The following is an 18,083-nucleotide window of genomic DNA, read 5'->3' on the forward strand; positions in this document are numbered from 1 at the left end:
TAGATTTTTATGGATTTTCAAATTAGTTGCCATTCTTATGTATTTTTTCAGTGGACTAGTTCTTGATTAAAGGTATTTTTAAGTTTTAAATAATAGTTCACTGTGTGTTATGACTTTTGTCCATAAAGCCTGTTTGTAATTATTAGCTTATTTTCTGTGTACTAAACATATTTTATAAGAGCTGAAAAAATTGTCAACATTGGAATATATGGAGAATTCATTATATAATTATTTTCTGTGTTAGTTTAGGGATTGTTGCTTTCTGAATCTTGAAAATGTTTTATGTATTTTCACTTTTTCAGAGATGTCAAATTGTAAGGTAAACCCAAACACTTATGTCCACAAATTTTGTTATTTTTTAAGTAGGAAAATATATAATTTTTAGGTTTATATATCTTTAATGCATTGTCACATTAGAAATGTAGTGATTTCTAAGAACATCTTAAACTGCTAACCACCATCATTTGTTGTGGATTCAGTAGTAACTATGTAATAAAATTAGAAATTATCAACAGATATTTAGCTTTTCTCCTCTCCCAGATGGTACCTTCCCCCAAAACATACCTCCAGATAATTACAAAGAGGAATTTAAAAATGGACATTCTCAACTCTTTAGGTCAGAACTATAGTAATACATTACATATTAAAACTTGTAAGTTAAAGCTGATGCAGTATTCAAAGGGAAATTTATAACTTTAATTTATTACTAACAAACAGAAAAATAAAGCATTATATGTGCATCTCCTTTGCTAGGGAAAAATAGCAATAACAAACTAAAACCCAGAGAAGGAGGAAAGAGTTAATAGAAATAGCAAAAAAGCCGACCCGTTTTGAAGATTGAGCAATAAAGACAAAAGCTTATTGAAAAGCCTTAAAAGTAGATACATTTTTGATCTACAAATAGAAGTACAAATAAACTGTATAAGGATTCAAAAAGGCAAGAAATAAAGATCTAGAGGAGATTCTTTAAGTAAGAGAACATTATTATATACAACCTTATACCTATGAAGTTCATTTTATCTAAGAAGAAAGTAGAAAGCTGAAAATTATGAGGAACTCTGTTAAAATTGTAGTCACTTGTAGTGAAAATCTGTTTCAGAATAAATCATTAGGCCCCAAAAGCCTTGCTAGAAAATTCTGACAAACATTTGAGGAACAGGTAATTCACTCCTCATATAAACACTTCCAGAGTATAGGAAAAGATGAGGCCTCATTTTATGAAACACACCCAACTGTGGAATTCTGTGGCATAAGAAAAGAACAAATATAGGCCAGTTTTATTTTCCAGCATTGGTTTCTCATGAATGTAAGGCTGGTTCAATATTAACCATTATATTTCACTGTACTAACAGAAGAAGGATGTAAATTGTGTGATCATCTCAGTAGATACCAAACAAGGAGGATTTGCTAAAACTGACCAGCTGTTGGAAAAAATAGGAGGGAAGTACCTTAAATCTCATAAAGATTATCAGAAACCTGTTATAAATATCATATTTAATAGTGGATCTTTGGAAATATTTCCATTAGAGTTGAGAATAGGACAAGGATGCCTTATCTGTGCTGCTATTTAGAACTTTGGTGACAGGGCAATAAAATAAAACAGGAAAAAGGAATGAGGAGTAATAATGGTAAATGATAAACTGTAATGCTTAGCAACTAACCGATAAAAGGAAAACATTCTAGTAGCCTTGTTGTACATCAGCAACAACCAGTGGGAAATTGTAATGAGAAAACGGTTTCACATACGGTAGACATTTAAAAATAAGAAAATACTTAAGAATAAACCGAAAAACAAAATTTCAAGACCATTATGAAGAAAACGGACAGAAAAAGAAAACATGAGTCAACAATGATATACCATGTTCCTGGATAGGAAGACTTGATTCCTCTCAAATCACTATGCAAATTCAGGATACTCAAAATTTCAACTGGATTTTTTTTTTTTTTTTTGCTGTACGCGGGCCTCTCACTGCTGTGGCCTCTCCCGTTGCGGAGCACAGGCCCCGGACACACAGGCTCCGCGGCCACGGCTCGCGGGCCCAGCCGCTCCGCGGCATGTGGGATCCTCCGGGATAGGGGCACGAACCCGTGTCCCCTGCATCGGCAGGCGGACTCTCAACCACTGCGCCACCAGGGAAGCCCTCAACTGGATTTTTTATGGAAAAGCTGTCAACACACTCTGGAATCCACTGTTCCACTGGTTATGATTTATAAAATGCCATTTTAAGTAGTTTTAACTGAAAATAGCTTTTTCAGTTTTTTCTTTCAGTCTCTCCTCCCACTCGCCTCCCTCAATGAGTAAATCTGTGGCTGCCTAATCCAAGAGAGTTTTGAATAATGAATACCATGTGTCTGTTTATTCACTAGCTTTTTTGAGTGCTAATATTTGTTATTAGGCAAACGATATAGGATTCCTTTTTTTTTCCCACACAGAATTATTTCCTGAGATATTCCTTGGTACATAACAAAGAAATTCTTGGTTTGCATAGCTTGCTAAACAAGGCCCCAGTGTGTCTGAATCCCAACAATTTATGCAACTTTTACTTAAACAGATACCATTGTGCCATTATACAAGAAATGATAGATATGCCTAAGAAATCAAGAGCAAATGAAATAGTAGTAGTAATCAAAGATATAGTAATAGAATATTACCTTCCTTCACTAAAAAAAGACTTGTTTATAGACTTTTTAAAAGATCTCACAGAATACTTGCCAGAAAAAGAGACCCAATCTTAGACATATTATGACAGATATTTTGAATTATAATTAAAAAATTGTAGTTTCTCTAGATTAAAGCAACACAAAAACTCTGCTCTTTGATTTCTTTTTTATAATATTAAATGGCAGAAGAAAGCATGTCTGTGTCTAAATTTTGTTATGTTTTTCCTCTGCCAGTAGTTTAAATTTTGAAGTGATAAAAAATTTTTTTAAAGAAATATTTGAATACTATAGATGTATATGACATGAAATTGAAGCTCTCTTTACACTGCCTGCCAATCATAGCCTCTAGAGGTAACCACCATTAGCTTTGGTGTTTATTCTTCTAGACCTTTCCCCATATATAACATAGACAAAATAATGTTTTAAATTTGTTTTCATTTTTAAGGGCAAATAATAATACTATACATATTATGCAATTTATAGAATACCTACCAGATAGCCTGCCAAAAGAAAAAATGAAAGACACTCTTGTATAAGTTGGAGTACAGAAAACACTTTCTCATATACCTTTCTTGAAAAAATTACTTTAAATATTTTAGTTACAGGGAGGTAAATCCATATTAAGAATTTTAAAAATTGTGCTGTACATGTCCTTGGGTATTAATCATATGCATAAATAATTAAGTCCTGAGGAAAATCTTCACCTTGGGAGTCATAGGTAATTGATTGCCTAGCCCATATCGGTGGACTTGAATACTTTTTTTTTAAGTTTTGGGGTCTCCTTTAGAAGTGACTATTTTGGGAAAAAAGGTTTTAAAAGTAAATAATATTTTCTTTTTATGATATGATTGTATTGGCTAATTGAAATTATCTGGAAGAACACTTCCTTAGGCAGGCCTCATGAACGCACTCAGAAGTTTCAAATTCTTAAAAATATATTTATCATGAAATGACAGCAGCAGCCACAAGGAAAACCAATTGAGTATCATAGCCGTGCCTTAGTAAAAGACTTAAAGGAAATAAATACAAAGAAAATATTCATGTGGTGATGGGGTAATTTTTCTATTTTTTTTCCTTTCTGCCTCTGGTATTAAATTTTTATGAATATGTATGTGGGCAAAATATGTGATCAGGCAGTGTTTAATAAGCAGTACAAATGATTAATAAAATAATCTCACTGACAAATGTTAACACTAAGAAGGTAACATTTTTGTCAGTTTTTTAAAGGTTAACACAATATGAAATTAAATACTTCAAAGAGTAATATCATGTGAACATTTATATACATTGCTATTGAAAGTGTAAATTAACAAAGCCTGTCTGAAAAGCATTTAGATAGGAGGCTTAAAAATATACTCTGTCTCAGGAATTCCACCTCTGTGAATGTAGCTTAAGTAAGTAATCTGAAAGGACAAAATTATTAATTGCATGTTATTTGACTACAGCAGTTAGTTAAGAAACAATTGAACACATCCAGTAGGAAAGAGACTGTATAACTAATGATTCAATATATTATACATATACTCATATGTACTATCAGTAAGGGATTTATAGTTATGCTTACTATACACTTCTCAGTAAGAAAATTAAGTGTGGTTACAACTGTGTTAAAAAATAACAAATGCAAGCACACATTTTCAGAAATATACTGGTTTGTGAGCAAACATCCACAGTTCAAGGAGGAAAAAAGCCAATCTTACAAAATTAAGAGTGTTTACGTTTTTGTTATGATTTTCTGTACTTTTCACATATATGTTTTACAGTCAGCTTGCCTTATTTTCTTTGCTGTTAGCTATCTTCTGAGGATCCTATTACCTGTGGGTTTCTTGTTATGTATGTATGGGTTCCTTTTTAATACTATAATGCCATTTGATTTCCGTCTCGTTTTTGCTCTTTTTAGGCCAAGATAGCCAGGTTAACCAAACGCTTTGGAGCAGCCAAAGAAGATCTTAAGAAAAGACAAGAAGTAAGAATTTCTATTCTTGCATAATTAATATTTAGCCTTAAGTGGTAATATTAGGAAGTGCTGATTTAGGAGGAACCTCTTTATTACAGGTCTGAAATTTGCTTTCATACTGTGCACTTCCTGCATGTTGTTTCCGGAGCTGCTACTCTAGAACTAATTATTAACGGTTTCTAATCCTCACTGTTTTCATACATCAGTACATATTAATCTATTTATATAAGGCATTCTTGAAATTGTATTTTCTATCCATCTTTAAAATTATGTTTTGGGGATTTGCCTTACCATGTTTCTCTTTTTACATACAGGCATGCCTTGGAGATATTGCAGGTTCAGTTCCAGATCACTGCAGTAAAACGATTATTGCAATAAAGCGAGTCACAAATTTGTAGAACATTTTTTCGTTAAAATAAAAGTTATGTTTACACTACACTATAGTCTATTAAGTGAGCAATGGCATTGTGTCTAAAAAAACAATGTACATACCTAATTAAGAAATACAAAACAAAAAACAATGACAGTAACGTCAAAGATCACTGATCACAGATCACCATAGCAATATAATAATAATATAAAATATTGAAGTATTGCAAGAATTACCAAAAAGTGTGACACAGAGACGCAAAGTGAGGAAATACTGTTGGAAAAATGGTACCTATAGACTTGCTTGACTCACGTTGCCATAAACCTTCAATTTGTAAAAAATGCAGTATCTGCGAAGTGCAATAAAACAAGGTATGCCTGTATTTGCCAGTGTCCTAGTCTAGACTATTATTTCCTCCAAAATGTTTTAGTATACACTGCCTCAAGTAGCCTGGTTCTCCTCTTCCTTTTTTCCCCCCATGTGGTTTAGTCCAAGTGTCATAGCATAGCACACAAACTGTAGTCTGTAGTCACACTTTTGCTTTTGTTGTTTCCTTAGTTATTCAGTAATATGTATTTTTAGTATAGCACTTGTACATTGCAGTATTGTTTTTAGTTGAATTTCTTTTCCTCCTCTTCTTTTTTTTTTTTTTTTTTAAATCATTTGAGCAAGTTACATTTCTTTGTGTCTTGATATCTCCATTGCCTGGGACATAGTAATTGCCAATAATAATTATGTCAGTAGTAGTCATTATTACCGTAGGATTTTTCTGTCTTGAATCATTTTCATATCTTCTTTACTTCACTTTTTAAAACAAAATTTATTTTGAAATAATGATAGATACACAGGAAGTTGCAACAATAATATGTAGACTCCTATGAACCCTTCACTCAGCTTCCCCCAATGGTGAAATCTTCTATAATTGTAGTACAATATCAAAACCAAGAAATTGGTACAATTCTACTAAATAGTTTTGTAGACCATACCAGTTTCCACCAGTTTTTACACGAATTAATTGTGTGTGTGTGTGTGTTTCTACGCAGTTTGATCTCATGTATAGATTTATGTAACCTGCCACCACTGTCAAGATACAGAACTGTTCCCTCACCATAAAGGGACTCCCTCATGCTGTTCTTTTATAGTTTCAACCTTGCTTTAACCCTACCCTCACTCCCTGTACCCTGGCAACTACTAATCTGTTCTGCATCTCTGTATTCTTTTAACTAAACCTTTTAAGCTCTGATTTCTCTCTTTTCTTGAACAACTGATAGTTTTTATCTTTGTTTACACAGGCTAGTCTCATCAAACCCTCATTTGGCCACAGCCAAAGATTTTTTAATTATGGTCCTCTTCAATGATGTAATTAATTCTCTGATTTTAAACTCCACTTTCTCAGCTTTGTTTTTTTGTCACAGTATAAAAACTAAGCTGTTTTATTTCTTATATTAGAAAATTGGTATAAATCTTTGTTTAACCTTTATTTGCTATGCTTCAGCCAAATATAGGGGTTTGAAATTTTTCCATTGTTTTGTGCAATATGAATTTCCATTTTTTCCTTTCATCCTGTGTCTGAACTAAGCAGTGCTGCCCACCGTGTACTTTTCCAGTGTTTGTGCATATCAAATTTGTTCTCAAAACTACTTTCCAAGTCTTGTTTGTTTAGTTAAAGAAGATAGGCAGAGACCTTAAGGAATAAAAATGAAAATATTACAATCCCTGAAAAGTTTGTCTTGAAGGGCTACAACTGGTATGGAAACAAGGACAAATACTGTGTAATTCCTAAAGATTGGAAAAGATTAATTTGGGCAGTTAGTATGTGTGGCACTTGAAGGAAATTTTAAGGTGTAGTATTCCGTTTTTCAAATTTTGTTTCTTCCTTCTTTAGTTTGTGAATAAGGCCAATTTAAAATTTCAAAACTTGGACATCTTTCTAACTCATTCTTGTTAATGTTTTCTTCTTGTGAGAGAGATTTGTAGAAATTTCAAAGATTTTGTGCTTTCATGTTTAATTCCCTTTAATTATGGTATCCACTGTACTTTTACATCTGTGTCTTGCTGTTTTAAAAATAAGACATATAGAAAGAATGTTTAGAACTTTGTCCCCCTTATGAAAATAACTAAACAAACAATGACACTTCAGATGCTTTTCTCCTATTTAGATTTGTTCCTTGGTCCTTTGATATTAACCAGTTAATAGTGAATCCCACTGTTCAGGTTTGTCTTAAAACATTTTCTGTTAATTTCTGAAAGAGTAGAAAATCCTCATAGACAGTTTGCTATTAAGACCACACGCATAATCTAATCCATTTTACTGCTCTATTAGTGATATCTTTAACTTTCATCCTTTCTAGTTTTTTACTGTAAAATAAATATCAAGATATTTCTCATCCTTTATCTATGAAAATCAATGACTCATAATTGATTCCCAAACAAATTTTAGATTGAATCTAAATCCTACATTTCAATTTTTTTATTAAAAAATATTTTAAATTCTTTTTACTTTAATTATGATAGAAATAGTTAACATAAAATTTACCATTTTTAACTCTACAACTCAGTAGTGTTACCTGTGTTAACATTGTTGTGTAACAGATCTCTAGAAATTTTTCATCTTGCAAAACTGAAACTGTACCCATAGAACAACTCCCATTTCCCCTCCCCTTTAACCCCTGGAAACTATTGTTGTACTTTGTTTCCATGATTTGGACTACTCTAGATATCTCATAAGTGCAGTCATACAGTGTTTGTTGTTTTGTGACTACCTTATTTCACAAAACATTATGTCCTCAAGTTTCATCTGTGTTACAGCATGTGATAGGATTTCCTTTTTTAAGGCTGAATAATACTCCATTGTATGTATATACCACATTTTCTTTATCCATTTATTTATTGATGGATATTTGGGCTGCTTTCAACTCCTGGCTCTTATGAATAATGCTGCAATGAACATTGGTGTGACCTCTTTGAGATCAAAGTCTTGGATATATATACCCAGAAGTGCAATTGCTGGGTCATATGGTAATTCTGTGATTATTTTTTTGAGGAGCCTCCAGACTTTTCTTTAGCAGCCACACCATTTTACATTCCCATCAGCAGGACACAAGGGTTCCAATTTCTGTATATTCTTGCCAACACTTGTTTTTTTCTATTTTGTGTTAGTGACCACCCTAATGGATGTGAGGCTGTATCTCAATGTGGTTTTGATTTGCATTTCTCTCATTAGTGATGCTGAGCATCTTTTCATATGCTTGTTGGTCATTTTGCATATTTTCTTTGGAGAAATGTTTATTCAGGGCCTTCGGCCATTTTAAAATCTGGTTACTTGTATCTTAGTTGTTAAGTTGTAGCAGTTCTTTATATGTTCTGGATATTAACGCCTTACCAGATACATGATTCGCAGTTATTTTGTCCCATTCCATAGGTTTCCTTTTCACTCTGTTGATTGTTTCCTTTCATGTGCAGAAAATTTTGTTTGATGTAATCTCCTTTGTCTTTTTATGCTTTTGTTGCCTTTGCTTTGATCCAAGAAATCATTGCCAAATCCACTGTCATGAAGCTTCCCCCTATGCTTTCTCTTAGGAATTTCATAGTCTTAGGTTTTACATTTAGGTCTTTAATCCATTTGGAATAAATTCTTGTGTATGGTTTAATGGTCTGACTTCATTCTTTTGCATTTGGATATCCAGTTTTCACACCATTTGTTAAAAGACTGTCATTTCCCCATTGTGTAACCTTGGCACCCTTGTAGAACATCATTTGAGTGTATACATAAGAGATTATTTCTGGGATCTCTATTCTGTTTCACAGGTCTATGTGTCTGTCTGTGTTCCAGCACCAAACTGTTTTGATTACTGTAGCTTTTAAAATCAGGAGGTATGAAGCCTTCAGCATTGTTCTTTTTTCAGATTGTTTTGGCAATTCAGGGTTTCTTGATTCCATATGAATTTTAGGATGCTTTTTCCTACTTCTGCAAAAAATGACAGGGATTTTGGTTGGGATTGCATTGAAACCTTTGACCGCTTTGGATAGGATGGACATTTTAACAGTATTAAGTCTTTCAGTCCCCATGAATATGTCTTTCCATTTATTTGTGTCTTTTATTTCTTTCAACAGGGTTTTGTAGTTTTCAGTGTAAAGGTCTTTTACTGTCTTGGTTAAGTTTGCTCCTAAATATTTTATTCTTTCTAGTGATATTGTAATGGGTTTATTGTCTTAATTTCTTTCTCAGATTGCTCATTGTTTGTATATAGACATACATTGGATTTCTTTTTTGTTGTTGAGGTATGGTTGATTTACAATATTATATAAATCTCAGGTGTACAACATAGTGATTCACAATTTTTAAAAGTTATACTCCCTTTATAGTTGTTATGAAATATTGGCTATATTCCCTGAGCTGTACAATATATCCTTGTAGCTTATTTGTTTTATACATAATAGTTTGTGCCTTTTAATCTCCTATCCCTATCTTGCCCCTCTCCCCTTTCCTCTCCTCACTGGTATCCACTAGTTTGTTCTCTATATCTATGAGTCTGTTTCTTTTTTGTTACATTCACTAGTTTGTCTTAGTTTTTAGATTCCACATGTAAGTGATTTTTCATGTTGATTTTCTATCCTGTAGCATTGCTGAATTCATTTATTATTAGTTCAGACTTTTTCGTATGTGTGTGGCCTCTTTAGGGTTATCTAAATATAAGATGTCGTCTGTGAACAGTGATAGTTTTACTCCTTTCGATTTGGCTGCCTTTTATTTACTTTTCTTGCTTAATTGCTCTTGTGAGGCCCTTCCAGTGCCATGTTGAAGAAATTGGTGAGAGCGGGCAAACTTACCTTGTTCCTTATCTTAGGGGGAAAGCTTTCAGTTATTCACCATTGAGTATGATATTAGCTATGGGCTTTTGACATATGGTCTTTTTAATATTGAGGTAGTTTCCTAACTTGTCGAGTGTTTTTATCATGAGAGGTGTTGAATTTTGTCAAATGCTTTTTCTGCAACAATTGAGAAGATCATGTGGGGTTTTTTTTCCCTTTATTCTTTTAATGTGGAGTATTACGTTGATTGTTTTTCATATGTTGAGCTATCCTTGTATTCCAGGGATAAATCCTACTTGGCCATGTTGTGTAATTCTTTTTAATGTGCTGATGAATTTTATTTGCTAGCATTTTGTTGAGAATTTTTATATATATGTTTATCAGGGATATTAGCCTGTAATTTTCTTTCATTTTGGTGTCTTTGGCTTTGGTATCTGGATAATGTGGGCCTCATAAATTGAGTTTGGGAGTGTTCCCTCCACTTCAATTTTTTGGAAGAGTTGAGAAGGGCTGTTGTTGATTTTCTTTAAATGTCTGGTAAATTCTCCAGTGAAGCCATCTGGTACTTGACTTTTTTGGTTGTTAGGATGTTTTTGATTACTGATTCGATCTCTTTACTTGTTTAGGTCTGTTCAAGTTAATTTCTTCTTGATTCGGTCTTAGTAGGTTGCATATTTCTAGGAATTTATCCATTTTTTCTAGATTATCCAATTTGTTGCCACAGTAGTGTCTTATGATCCTTCTCTTTCCGTGACATCAGTTATAATGCCTCCTGTTTCATATATGATTTTGTTTATTTATGCCTTCTTTCTTTTTTCTTAGGTGATCTAGATAAGGTTTTACCAATTTTAAATTTTTTTCTATTGATTTTGTATTCTCTATGTCATTTATTTCTGCTGTAATCTTTATTGTTTCCTTCCTTCTTATAACTTGGAGTTTAGTTTGTTTTTTTTCTTTTCTAGTTCCTTGAGGTTTAAAGTGAGGCCGTTGATTTGAGGGTTGGTTTTTTTTTTTTTTTTTTTGTAAGCATTTACCACCACAAACTTTTCTCTTAGTACTACTTTTGCTGCATCAATTTTCCCGTAAATTTAGTATGTTGTGTTTTTGTTTATATATATCTCAGATATCCTCTAGTATCCGTTGTGATTTCTTATTTTACTCACTGGATTTTTAAGTTTTCCACGTATTTGTGACTTTTTTCCATTATCCTTATGATGTTGATTTCAAGTTTTATTCCATTATGATTCACAAAGATATTTGGTATGGTTTTCATCGTTTTAAATGTGTTCAGGCTTGTTTTGTGACCTAATATATGATCTATACTGGAGAAAGTTCTGTGTGTGCTTGAGAAGAATGTGTGTTGGGTGAAAATTTCTACATTTGTCTGTTTGATCTTTAGTCTTATTCATTTCTAGGGATTCCGTACTGATTTTCTGTCTGGAACATCTATCCATTATATAAAATGATGTACTGAAGATTCCTACTATTATGGTGTTTCTGGTTTTCTGTAAAAAAAAAAAAACAATTTTTACATCCTATATTTGGGGGCATAGATGATATGTCCATATATATTTACAAATGTTGTATCTGGTCAGTTGACTTTTCATTATATAGTGTCCTAGTGTTCTTCTTTGTCTCTTGTAATAGTTTTTGATTTCAAATGCATTTTGTCTTAAATACTTATGGTCACCTCTACTTTGTTTTGCTTATCATTTGAATGGAATATCTTTTTCCTTACTTTTACTTTCAGCCTGTTTGTGTCTTTAGACCTAAAGTGTGCCTCTTGTTGACAGCATATAGCAGGACCTTGTTATTTTTTGTTTTCGTTTTGTTGTTGTTTTTTTATTGAATCCATTAAGCCAGGGTATATCTTTCTATGGAGAATTTAATCCATTTGGATTTAAAGTAATTATTGTAGGGACAAACTTATTATTGCCATTTTGTTGAATATTTTCTGTTTGTCTTGGAGCTGTTTTGTCTGTCTTCAGTTTTTGCTTACTTCCTGTGGGTTTTGTTTATTTTTTAAATTAGTAGTGTCGGTGCTTTAATTCATTTCTCATTTTTTTGTGTATCTTCTATAGGTATTTTCTCTGTCATTACCATGGGGATTACATAAAATATCTTAAGTTTACGCCTATTTTAAGCTAGTAACAACTTCAGTCACATCCTTCCTTCCACTACTTTATGTTATTGATACCATACATGATATCTTTTTGTATTGTGTATACTTTAACATAAATTTACAATTATATTTTATACTTAAATTCTGTACCAGAATTATGTGATTTTTGCACCAGCTTTACAGTAATGCAGGATTCTGCATTTGTTTGTGTATTTACTCTTAACAGAGAATTTCATATTTTCATGTTGCTGTGTAGTGTCCTTTCATTTCTACTTGAAGGACTCCTTTTAGAGTTTCTTGTATGGTGGATTTAGTGGTGATGAATGCCATCAGCTTTTTATTTACTGGGAAAATCTTAATTTTGCCTTCATTTTTGAATGATAGTTTTGCTGGTTATGGTATTCTTGCTTGGCAGTTTTTTTCTTTCAGCACTTTGAATATGTCATTCCACTCCCTTTTGGCCTGCTAGGTTTCTGCTGAGAAAACCATTGATAATCTTATGGGAGCTGCCTTAAATGTGATGGGTCGTTTTTCTCTTGCTGCTTTTAAAATCTTTGTGACTTTTGACAGCTTGACTATAATGTTTCTTAGTGTAGGTCTCTGAGTTAATTCCAGTTGGAATTTTTTCACCTTCTTGAATTTGTCAGTTTTTTTCCTCAAATTTGGGAAGTTTCTGGCCATTATTTAAGTAGGCTTTCTGCCCACTTTCTTTCTTCTCCTTCTTGGTCTTCCAAATGTGTATATTGGTCCATTTGATGGTGTCTAATAAATCCCTTAGTCTGTCTTTACTTTTTTTGTTCTTTTTTCTATTTGGTGCTCTAACTCAATAATTTCAAGTGACTTGTCTTCAGGTTTGCTGATTCTTTATTCTACTTGATACAGTCTGGTGTTTTGTTTTGTTTTGTTTTGTTTTGCGGTATGCGGGCCTCTCACTGTTGTGGCCTCTCCCGTTGTGGAGCACAGGCTCCGGATGCGCAGGCTCAGAGACCATGGCTCATGGGCCCAGCTGCTCCGCAGCATGTGGGATCTTCCCAGACCAGGGCACGAACCCGTGTCCCCTGCATCGGCAGGCAGACTCTCAACCACTGTGCCACCAGGGAAGCCCTACAGTCTGGTTTTGATCCCCTCTAGTAAAGGTTTCAAGTCAGTTATTGTATTCTTCAGCTTCAGAATTTCTATTGGTTCTATTATAAAGTTTCTTTTTCTTCTTGCATTGTTTTCCTGATTTCATTTCATTTTCTGTCCTTTTTTATCTCATTGAGCATCTTAATGTTAGTCATTTTGAATTCTTTGTTGGGTAGTTCATAGATCTGTTTCTTCAGTTTCTGGAATTTTATTTCTTTGATTGATCCATATTTCCCTTTTTTTTTGTATGTCTGGTTCTCTTTCCTTGAAATTAGGGCATTTGAAAAAATAACCTCCCCATCTTTTTGGAATATCTGTATACAGATGAAGACCTTTACTAGTCAGTCTGGGTAGATACTCTGATGTCCTCTCAAACCTATTTTTAAAGATGCATTTTCTTGGAGCTTGTGCATGTATCTCCCATCTGAAGAGGTTTATCTGTTTCTACTTGGGAACTTCCCATCCCTCACCTGGTATCTACTTTCCATATTGCACTCTTGGGCTGCTTTAGCAAGCCATGATATTGGAGTTACCCCTGTTGTCTGTCTGTGTTACTGTAATTTTTCTGGTTTGGTACCAAGCCAAGGGGTTCACCTTTGTTCTCATCTAGTCCCCAGACATCCAACTTGTGCTGCTTTATCCAAGTCAGGTGAGACTGAAGCCAGTGCCTTATCAGTACCCCAAAAAGCCAGAATATTGCATGCAAATTCCACTCTTCTCTTTCCTTCCCAAAGGAGAGGACAGTTGTTGGGAATTTTTTCTTGATTGCACCATACTGTGCGAGGAAGGGGATGGGGTATAGTGAGTAAGAGCAGCAGACTTTCCTACCCACTACCATATATCTCTTTTGGGGCTTGCTTTCACTTGGGGATCTATAATCTCTCAACAGGTTTCTGGACTTCTTACAGGTGAAATTTGGTTCTTATATTGCTAAATCATTGTCTTCATGAGATAAGGAGGGTATAGGATTTCCAATTCTGCCATCTTGCTGATGTCACCACACTGTAGTGTTTAAGGTCCTCCATCTTAGGACTCTAAGCCCTGTTATACTTATTTATTATGCTTATACTGCTCCTTTTATGTTTTCCCTGAAATGTTGTTTATCTTCATTTTAACTATTTTGAGTGTACTAATTACTCAGAGACTTGTTAGAAGATGCATTTCTTTCCCCTAAAATTTTTAAACTTTTTCGAGTGATACTGCAGTGTTACTTTCATTTGCTTTTCTATTTATTTCAAATGTTTTTGCATCCACAGCCAGGTTAGAACAGTTTATCTTAATTCTTTATCTTTTGTCTCCTCTACACAGACAACTAGTACAACACTATACTGTTTGGTTAAAATCATCCTTTTATCCTATAAAAAACAGCAAGATATATTTGTTGTTGAGAAGAGTGATTAGTGGCATCTGCTTGATGTGATCCTAAGCACTTACCACCTTTTGTTTAGTATTATGTGTATTATTATACTTAATTAACTCTTGAGTGGAGTTATTTATTTTTCTCAATTTAAGAAATAAATGATGATAGTGTCATTAATGATGGAGGCCCAAATAATGGTAATTAGCATATAAATATTAGAATTCTTTTTTTGTGTGTGTGTGTGTGGTATGCGGGCCTCTCACTGCCGTGGCCTCTCCCGTTGTGGAGCACAGGCTCCAGACGCGCAGGCTCAGTGGCCATGGCTCACGGGCCCAGCCGCTCCGTGGCATGTGGGATCCTCCCGGACCGGGGCACAAACCTGTGTCCCCTGCATCGGCAGGTAGACTCTCAACCACTGCGCCACCAGGATAGCCCTAGAATTCTCTTTCTATATTCCCTGTTTTGGGGAGCAGAAAAGGGTTAAATAGTTTGTTCTGAAGGTTAGAATTGGGATATCTTTTTATGAAATTTTAAGTCACATAGTGGCAAGTATTTATTTTTTAAACAAAAATTGTAAAAATAATTTTGATTTGTGACCTAGGATACCACTTAATTGGCAATTGATTACTTCTGGGGAAAAATAAATACTTATCCTTGTTTGTTGAGTTTCTGCTTGTAATCGTGCCTGATCTGCCTGATATATAGTAGGCATTCACTAGATATTTATTGAATGAGTGTCTAATTATTCTTTATTTAGATTCATATTAATGTTTACTGAACTGTTAGAACATATAAGCTATTTTCATATTCTCTATTTTATTTACTCATATCAAAAACTGAGGTTTAAGGGCTTCCCTGGTGGTGCAGTGGTTGAGAGTCCGCCTGCCGATGCAGGGGACACAGGTTCGTGGCCCGGTCTGGGAAGATCCCACATGCCGTGGAGCGGCTAGGCCCGTGAGCCATGGCCGCTGAGCCTGCGCATCCAGAGCCTGTGCTCCGCAACAGGAGAGGCCACAACAGTGAGAGGCCTGTGTACCGCAAAAACAAAAAACAAAAAACAAACAAAAAAAACCCCTGAGGTTTAAGAATTATTCTATTCACTTTTCATATGATAAGCAGTTGTGTCAATAGACTAAGTAATTTGTGTAAGGGGCTTAACAAGTGGCAATGCCAAGATTTAAATTTTTTTCTCAGTAAGATTTTCCACTATATTAGAGAAATAACAGATAACATATTAACAAGGCATTTAAAGGTCTTATGTGAATTCGGTTTTATATTACCTTGGTATTTTTCTCCCCCAGAATCCACCAAACCCACCTGTATCACCAGGAAAGTCCGTAGTTGATGGTGGCAGCAATAACAGTGTGCCCTACAGGTGAGAATTGTAAACAGTCTATTTATCAAGTTTTTAATTAAGAGAACAAGGTTCTGATTTTCTTTGCAGAAAAATCTTGGAATGTGATTCTGTGTATTTATGTAGAGATAAGTGTTTGGTATACTGGATTAAGTATATTTGCTTCCTTTTTGCTTTTTGTAATTGTTCACCTATGGATATTGATTTTGCTTATTTATTATAAGGCTTTCTTTAACCACTTGTGTTAAATAGTATTATCTTAAGTAACTGAGAAATGCTTTCGTCAGGGGTGATAAAACCTAATGTGTGCAGATATTCGGACCTACATTTGGTTCTCAGGTTAAAGTATTGAGGACATAGAATATAGAAGGAAGACTCTCCCCTAATGCCGTAGACCCCAGCATTCCAAAGTTTTTGTGCCAGCTTTGCTTCACTGCATTGACTCTCAGTTTAATGCTTTAATATCCAAGTCTAGCCACCCTTTTTTCCAAGGGGCCACTGCTTTCTCTATACATAAATAGATATTCCCTAGAATGGCGTATCAAGTGACCATTTGTGTGTATATATATTTCATAGAAATGCAAACACAGTGAGACAGATGTTGGAGTCCAAAAGAAATATAAGTGAGAGCACACCGCCATCCTTTCAAACCCCTGTGAATACAGGTAATATTCTTAACACTGAAATACACTTTCTTAGGAATTGAAGGTTTTGGTTCTGTTTTCTTACGTTCTTTTGAGGTTTGAAATGGACTAAGAAACTGAGCACAGTTATGTAAAACTGAATGCTAAGCACAAAGTTTATTTTAAAATCAGGATCGCAGATATGCATGAAAATACAGAAATTCAGATCTCTACTGTAGTGGTTCTCAAACCTTTGGGTCTTCACATCCCCTTACAATCTTAAAAATTATTAAGAATCCAAAGAGCTTTGTTTATGTGGGTGTATTAATTGATATTTACTATGGTAAAAATTAAAAAAAAATTTTTAAATGTTTATTTATTCACTTTAAAATGATTACAAACCTATATTATGAACCATAAGTAACATGTTTTGATGAGAAGTAGCTCTTTTCCAAGCTTTAAAAAAATTAGCAAAAAGAGTGTTATTGTGTTAAATTTTTATAAATCTCTTTTATACCTCACTTAAAACATTAAGATGGCTGAAGATACCTGGATTCTCATATCTGCATCTGCATTCAATCTGTTGCAATTTGTTGTTATAGTTGAAATATGTGAAGAAAATTCAGCCTCATACAAATATGTAGTTGGAAAAGGCCTAGAGCCCTTTTAGTGAATTGTGGATATTCTTCTTGATACAGCAAGTAGTAGTTTCTTAAAGGTTAGTTGCAAAGTGAAATCAGAAACCACACCAATAAACTTTTCTAAATTTTTCATTAAAATTCATTTGTCTGTCTTGTACTTGGATGGATCTTTTACTAATATCATTGATCATTTGGGAAATATTCAGTTTTCTGAGTCTTCCAAATGTTGATACATTTCATTAATAAATTTTTTTAAAAATCATATTTATTTATTTCACTATCATTTCTTCTCAGACAAGTCTTTAAAGATTTGGGAAGCTGTCATGCCCTCAGTGGCAGGTAGACGTATTTTCCAAAGTTCTAATTTTTGTCTTTTAAAACTCAAATTTTATTATTGCCAATAAATACTGTTGGTCATTTTCTTTGAAGTGACTGCCGTATTTGGTTTATTTTCAAGAAAACATTTGCCAGGTACCCAAATGTGAATAACCACGATATGCTTGTAATTCTTTCAAGTAAAAGTGGTTTTCCATTAAAAAAGCCTGTTAGCTCAGCTTACAACTCAGGCAGTCTTACAAGCACTTTTCCTTGAGCCAGCCATCCTTATTTGGCATGCAGCAGTAATGCTTTATGTGTACTTCCCATTTCTTCACATAAAATATTAAGATGGACTATACTCAAGAATTAAGATTTAATAGAATTAGTAGTTTTTACTACTTCATAATGAACATTCTTAAATGAAACTGATTTTGTTTGGTTTTTACTGTGCCCATGTGGTGTTAATGCAGTGATGGTTTGGTACGACTACCTTGATTTTTATACTGAGACATCAAAAGTTTTACTCATCATTGCTTTTGCTCCATCATTGTAAATATCTACACAGTGAAAAAGTCAAATAATGTTCTATTATTGTTATGGAAATAGTTTGGACATTTCAAAGTTCCTGAAAGGGTCTCAGTAATCCCCAGGTGTCTCCCTGGACTGTACCTTGAAAATTGCTGCTCTAGCTTGCCGATGATTTTGGAAAGACTACAAATCATTGAGAAGAAACTTGGTCA

General features: G+C 33.9%; 1 protein-coding gene across 2 annotated transcripts in view; it reads left to right on the top strand.

Moving 5' to 3' along the window:
• ATF7IP (activating transcription factor 7 interacting protein) overlaps positions 1 to 18,083 on the top strand; it is a 116,652-nt gene that overhangs the window by 73,697 nt on the left and 24,872 nt on the right. For both annotated transcript variants that reach the window (XM_081248526.1, XM_081248525.1), the window contains exons 6-8: positions 4,562 to 4,627; positions 15,709 to 15,782; positions 16,338 to 16,426. In XM_081248526.1, the coding sequence (XP_081104652.1) occupies positions 4,562 to 4,627; positions 15,709 to 15,782; positions 16,338 to 16,426 (229 nt within the window). The remainder of the gene's footprint in view (positions 1 to 4,561; positions 4,628 to 15,708; positions 15,783 to 16,337; positions 16,427 to 18,083) is intronic.

This window comes from Mesoplodon bidens (genome assembly GCF_964165515.1).
Source record: "Mesoplodon bidens genome assembly, chromosome: 11".
Lineage (NCBI taxonomy): Eukaryota > Metazoa > Chordata > Mammalia > Artiodactyla > Ziphiidae > Mesoplodon > Mesoplodon bidens.